The sequence below is a fragment of the Meleagris gallopavo genome, chromosome 1, assembly GCF_000146605.3.
Source record: "Meleagris gallopavo isolate NT-WF06-2002-E0010 breed Aviagen turkey brand Nicholas breeding stock chromosome 1, Turkey_5.1, whole genome shotgun sequence".
Classification (NCBI taxonomy): domain Eukaryota; kingdom Metazoa; phylum Chordata; class Aves; order Galliformes; family Phasianidae; genus Meleagris; species Meleagris gallopavo.
Genome location: NC_015011.2, coordinates 72,647,775 through 72,654,873, shown reverse-complemented (window position 1 = coordinate 72,654,873; position 7,099 = coordinate 72,647,775). Strand labels below are relative to the sequence as shown.

Below are 7,099 nucleotides of genomic sequence, written 5' to 3'. Positions count from 1 at the left end.
AAGTAACAAACAACACCGCGTGACTCTTAATTGTCCTTGCCTCTGTATTTCATGTATGTAAATATGAATATGATAAATGACATAAAAATAAATCTTTTTTAATGAAAAAATAAAAGAAAGTAGTTTTTTGGTAATAGCTTGTGTCAAATATCTGGTCAGGTTACTTACTTACAGTTTTAAAAAAAGCTACTTTAAAAGTACTATATTTTAAAATGTTGATTTTTTTCATATATCTGTTTTTATTTATAATTCAGAGTTTAGTCTTGTAACTGCTTAGTGAATGTTTAATTAAAGATTACTGCTCTTAAAGTATAAAAAATACTTAGAAACACTTTTAGACTGGAAAATATTCTAATGGATTATAAATGTTTATTATTATAGATTGTGTCAATGTGTATATATTTTCTTAATCTGATACAGGTATCAAAACTGATGAATTTATGAATAATAAGAAATCGCATGAAGTACAAGTTATGTCAGAGCTGGTAGACAAAATAGCAAAGTATTGTGGTTTAAAGCAGGTAAGAAGGCATTTCTTAATGTATGTTACTGTTTAGCTTCCAAGTTATTATCTTTATTCTCTTTAAATATTATTAGTTTTGATATTTTTCCTCTGCTGCTCTGATTTTTTCTATAAATAATTATAGCTAAAGAAAAGTCTTTAGGGGCAAGCTGAAAGGCAGTTTTGTTTATAAATGGGTTGTTTTCAAGGAACTGCCTTTTAAAGAGCCATGGTCATTTCATGACTCAAAAAAAAAAGTAAGAAATCTTTTCATCCTCTGTATATTGATCAGCTAAAAATTGCACTGCTTTTTGCTAGGCACAGACACTGCCGTCTATTGCTGGCAATTTACTGTAGACATCAGTAGGAGGGCAAAACTTCAATCTTCACCTGTGAGACACACAAGAGGTACCACATAGGGAAAAATGCAGACAATCTGAGGAATTTTGAAACCACATGCATGAGATAGCAAGTTCATCCTTGGACGATGAAGAATTGCAGGATTTCTCTTCCAAAATGCAGCTGTAACTTACCCTTTTCTTAGTGTTATTAGGATTGCGTCGTTCACTAAATCAAAAACCTTGTAGATGTTTACTAATGGGCCTCTTGGCAAAAGACAAGCATCACAACACTTGACTTTTTTCAGTACCATATTTCACATTGTATGTGTTAGACACATGTTATTTGCTCAGACTGAGTTTATTTTAGATAATGTAAACTATATGTCCTGATGAAGTATTCTTCATAGGTCTTCATTTGGGTCAGTGTCCTTAGAAACTGAAGATCAAAACTCTGAACTCTTACTTGTCTGTTTTGTAACGAGCAGCTGCAAAGGGCAAAGTTCTAGGCAATCTCCTCATTACAACTGGGAATCTCAAGTAAACAGAGAAATGCAACTAAGGTCAAATATTACTGGATGAGTTGCAATCTTGAGCATCTGCAGTTATTCAGAGATGGTATGAGATCTCTCCAGTAGCTCCATCAGGAGATAGCCACAGTGACAAATACGGATGCCCCGAACAAACATAAAGTGTATGCACTCTATAAAAGGTGAAAATGCACTAGTAACAAATGCACAAAAGTAAATTCTTCTATTCATTCTATTTGAGTATTTTTTGCCTTGCTTACCTTTTGCTTCAGGCAAGTGTCAGTTGTTCAAGTGTTGAAGACTTTCATGTACTGAAAAAGTTTTAGAATAGTGTAGTTTGCACATAATGCGATACTAAATGTTCTCTGCATTTGCTAGAAGATGAATTGGTGGTGTTTCATATAGCATTTTCATTTTGATTTTAAATACTTCCCGTGAGATTCGTGAGTGAGAGGAAAGAAAAAGCCATAATCAGAGAGTGAAAAAGTAGAGCTACCTTAATGACCTCACCTAAGTCTCAATGTAGCTGGTTACTAATAAAATCTCAAACTAACAATTATTAAGTATCTGTCAATGCACTACCATTTCAGCCTGTGATTATGCACTTTTATCAGATGACTTGAAGTATCTTTAGGATTATTTTCTGTTTATTTTTTGAAAAAAACGTAGCATTTAATGAAAAGTATGGTTGCAATATATCTCTGCATATGAAATACTGACTGCTTTATATTAACTTTTTTCCATTTTAGTCATATACTGTGAGAGAATTTATTTGTTCAAAGTTACAAATCCCTAATATATGAAAAGAGCTTTCCAGTACATGTTAAAAAAGAAAAAACAAAAAAGCCTCCTTCCCAGTTATTAAAAAGCAACTTCTATTGTTTTGGTTACCTTTCAACTTAAAACAGTATAAGAATTGTAAAGTTTTAGGAGAGTGTTTTCTTTATTGATTTTTTTTCTGTCCTACTCGGCAAAACAAAATGTATATAACATTTAATTAAAAATGCTAGAGCTATGAAAACCCAACACATGTTTTACAATAGCATGTTTCCTCAGGGTGTTTCTTTCAGATATTACAGACCACTGACGGGTTGAAAAATGCCCTCCATTTCACCTCCGTACCATGATGTATGATGGGCAGTGGAGCATATTGTCCCCTTGTGGTATTTTACAGTATATTAAAATAGATAGTAAAAATGAAAATAAAAGCAAAAATTCTATTACTACTGTAATTACTTTGAGATTAATGATTTGAATTAAAACATTAAAGCAAATTAATCAAAGTTTTATTCAATTGTTTACTGCCCTTCTTAAGCATCGTTGTCCTCATACAAGTGGAACTTTTTAGAAAGAAGTTCTTGATTAAAGTGTGAAAAGAAGCCAGTAGTAATTTTTCTTTACTTAATTGCACATTTGTTGTATTATTGTATTTGTGAAAGTTTTCCTTGGAAATTGCAGCATGTCCAACAAAAGTTGCAAGTATGATATAATTCTGCACTCACCATCCATTACATTTGTAATTTGGTGCTGGGAAAAGTTGTAAGGCGTATGGAGTTCTTGATTGTGTGCTGCCAGGAGGTGTGTTTAAACATAGTACCCAGCTCACTGTGGACAGGATCTTTGGAGTTCATTATATCATGGAAATTTAATTTTAAATGTTCATGCTTGGCAGATCTGCTATGGGTTACTGATTGCCTTTCTTTATGTCATCAAGGGAAGGTAAAACGAGGATTAATTTAATTCACTCTACTTGTTGAGCACAAGATCATCTCATTTTTAGTCAAAATTTCCTCGCTTCAGAGCTAACTTTCCAGGGCTAATGAAACAATGTGTTATTTTTTCCTGAGAATAGATGTCCTATGCCAGGAAGTGTTCAATATCAGCTTGGACAAGGCTTTGGGCAACGTGCTCTATTGGTCTGTTCTCTGCCTATGGCAGGGTGCTTGGGTGATCTTTAAGGTCCATTTCAACACAAACTGTTCTGTGATTCTTTTCACTTGTAAACATCTGAAAAAATCTTAAAGAACCAGCAGTTGGTCTTTATAGCCACTAGAGATCACATGTATGAGTCACGAGTATTCAGTAATTCTCTGTCCAAGTACTGACTTCACAGAAGTAGTTAAAATACCTTCTAGAAGTGGAGATGTGCATATTCTGCATAATAATAACATCTGTTACATAAATTACTCCTTGGTAATTACTAAGTAACTACTCCTTGGGCACTTTTCTTTCCTTCAGTTTTAAATAATCTGAGAGAATATTGATGATTAATATATGTAATATATTAGTAATATATGACATTTTCAACGTATATCCTTGGATTATATCAATTCTCTTTCACTGTATCTTCTCCTGTACTAATTTCACTCAAGAAGTTTGAGGATTCTCATATACCTAGACAAGCAAACATGCAGTAATATTATATGGAGAATGCAGATGAGAAAGGTGTGTATAGCCTGAGTAGACAATTTTTACTTAATGGCATGTATTCTCCACTGTTTTTTTGTAGTCTTTAATGGCATTTATTTAATCTTTTCTTCCTAATTCCATGGCTGTACAAATATTTTGTATTTTTAGAATAGATAATTTTTTTTCATTTCTGTCAGGATATTTCTGTACTGCATATTCTTACCTAGTTAAAACATATGCAGTTGTGTTTAAGATGGATACATGTAGTATATTCTGACGTTTACTTAGTCAATCTCAACTTCTTTACAAATGTTCAACAAACTAAGAACAAGACATGGAAAACATTTTCAAATTAATCTTTTTTAGGGACATCTACAAAGTCATTGTATCTGTTCAGTATATTTTTTGGTTCATATCTGAGCAGAAGTGAATGTTATGATTTCCTTCCCTTAGAGAAATGTCACTTGAAGTATCACATGTTATCTGCTGCGAGAGAAATTAAACTTTCAGCTAGTTATCATTCCTATTCACACCTTCCTCCAGAACAGGCAATGGAAAGCACATGTGATGTATCAGGCCTTTTGTTTTATTACAAAACCATCCTTCTGTTACACAGATTTGTATGGATTATTTTCACAAAAAAAGAAAAAAGTATAAATAGATGTTCTGGCATAAGAGGCAGTATTAATATGGCATGTCTTTAGGTCACATCTGAATTGATTATGTTAAGCACTGAATCTGCAGACATTTTGTTCTGTGTACTTGGTTTAGTAGACTTCTATGTGTCTAAATTTAATATGGACTCTTCCCTTCCTAACTGAGTATTTTAACCGTGTTTGGCAAGGGCAGGTGGTAGTGCTGGTGATTTATGGTTATTTTCTTTAACAGAAGGAAGTTCTATGTCAAAATACATACTGAAAGTATTTTCCAAAAGTGTCAAGACATGCAGTGCATAAGCATTGTACTGTCTGTTTCCTAAAGGAAATCAGTTTTGACTTAATTCTGTTTTTTAAAGTCAGAAAGTGTGCCAAAAAGCAGATTTAAGTATAGTAAGAGGGATAACTGATAAAGTAATTATCAAATCCGTGCTTAGTTTTTTAAAGAAATATTTTGCATTTTATTGAAATGTGTCTTGTTGCTCATTCATATGGTATTTTTTTTTCCTTTTTTCTATTTTTTTTTTTTTTTTCCTTTTTCTCCATTATCAAGGTGATTGATATAGGTTCTGGAAAGGGCTACCTGAGTTCATTTTTGTCTATGCAATATGACTTAAAAGTTTATGGAATCGATTCATCGAAAACCAATACTAACGGTGCTCATGAAAGGAACAGGAAATTGAAGAAACACTGGAAAACTTATCAGAGTCGAGCAAGAGCCAATTCTGAAACCCAGAGGTTGGAAAAGCCAATAAAAAATGAAGTTAAATGTAAAGCTATCAATGAAAAGCCCTTAAATAATAACAGCAGTCTTCAAAGTCAAGACCAAGAGACTACCCAAGACTTAGTTCCTTCTTGTGTTTTCACAGAAGTAGCTGTATCTGAGACCAGCAAACAAACTGAGATCAATTTGGCTCAGGCACGGTCTGATGAGAACAAGCTTTCCGAAGAGGCTCTTGCTATTCTCAATGTTCTGCCTGCTGATGCTGTAGAAGTTTTTTCTTCATCCCACTGTAACTATGGGGAAGTCTGTGAAGAGGAAAAAGCACGAAGAAAAACGGCATTTATCAAGGCTAAAGAGAGCAAGTCAAGTGAATCAAACCTTTACTTTCCATTGACCTCCTACATCAGTGCAGAAACAGAACTCAGTGACATCATAACAGATTTAGAGGTTATGTCACTAATATATGTATTCTCCTTTGTCTTTATATTGCTGTTTTCGTACATCCGTAATGTTTGATGTGTGTTCATATGTGAATGAATACTCTGACCCAGCTAGTTTACACTAGTATGTATTACAGATTCAGAGATTGTTTTTCTACTTTAGTATATGTGATAGTATTGTTTCAAATATGTAAAACAGCCTTTAGAATATATCGAGTAGATGATAATCAGAAGTCAAAATTAACAGTATACATATTAACATATTTGAGTATTTTACCATTGTGATTATAGATGACATCTAAGTATCATAAAAAGAATTTTTTATTTAACAGGGAGACAAATGTCTTAAGCACTGGAATTTCAGTTTTCCTGAAATTTCTTGAAGTTTTTTATTTTTATAATTTCAGTAAAACTTTGAAGGCATGAAGTAATTTATTGAGTACAGTACTCAACATAAGGAGTTTATAACGAGACGTATATTTAATTAATGTTTTTATATTTTGGCCTTTCCATGTTACTTAGTAATCTGCTAGCTAGCAGGAACTGTGTCTACACATGCAAGTCCAAACTCAGCTGTCCAAAGACAGTGACACAAGTCTAGAAGCTGCTACTGTGCTTGAGCTGACGTATGTTGATTGAGTAGATATAGTCAGTCTTTTATGGAAAGGTGAAAACTTGTATGCAATCATATATTCAAATGTGTATTTCATTTCTAATTAGGAATACGTTTGTGTTATATATTGTCTTTACATACCTCTCAACAGTAGGTAAAGCATCTGCCTTTACATTTGCATGTTTGAATTTTATATCTTCTTAGTATATGATTTGTATGATATAAAAGGCAGGAAAAATCCTCCATCACTACCTGTCTTTAAAAAAACTTAACTGTAAAAAGTAAAAACTGTACTGTGGTAATTAAAAAAAAAAAATCAGACTGCACGCTACGTGTGATGAATATGCATAATTAAAATACTTTAAAAAATGTAATCATTTAAATGGCTTTAAAAAATTTTTGGAATTTTTAGAAATGTGGTTTTTCAAATAGTCTTACAAATATTTACATTTATTACTTTAACCACAAATTGTGTTTTTTTTCTCAGTTTTTTCTAAACTGGGGGGGAAAAAGTGGAATGGGTAAAATTAGTATTTACTGATTCATACTGTAAATACTGAAATTTATTCGAATTGCTATGAAATGTGGGGGTAGAAATGTGTGTTTGTTTGTAGCCCAGGACAAATGCTGAGGTACAAATTTTACTGCACTGACACCAATGATCCAGAAAGTGTTTTCAGTTACACCCAGGCAACTTCAGCAAAGTCGGGGATGGTCCAGAAGCGTGCCTGACCCAGACAGATCATGCTCATATTGTTCAGAGGTTTTGAGCATTGTAATGTGTTTCCTGGATGTGGAATGGATGGCATGCGGTAGCCATCTTCCACTCACTTTCCCCTGAAAGAACCTCTCTGACATTGACGGAGTGGTTTAAATGCTGCTTTTGC

The 7,099-nt window shown here is 33.1% G+C and overlaps 1 protein-coding gene across 2 annotated transcripts in view; it reads left to right on the top strand.

Annotated features, from left to right (window-relative positions):
* The first annotated feature begins 390 nt into the window (after positions 1 to 390).
* Positions 391 to 7,099, top strand: part of METTL25 (methyltransferase like 25) — a 45,335-nt gene continuing 38,626 nt past the window's right edge. For both annotated transcript variants that reach the window (XM_019617500.2, XM_019617493.2), the window contains exons 1-2: positions 391 to 521; positions 4,989 to 5,606. In XM_019617500.2, the coding sequence (XP_019473045.1) occupies positions 441 to 521; positions 4,989 to 5,606 (699 nt within the window). In that variant the 5' untranslated portion in view covers positions 391 to 440. The remainder of the gene's footprint in view (positions 522 to 4,988; positions 5,607 to 7,099) is intronic.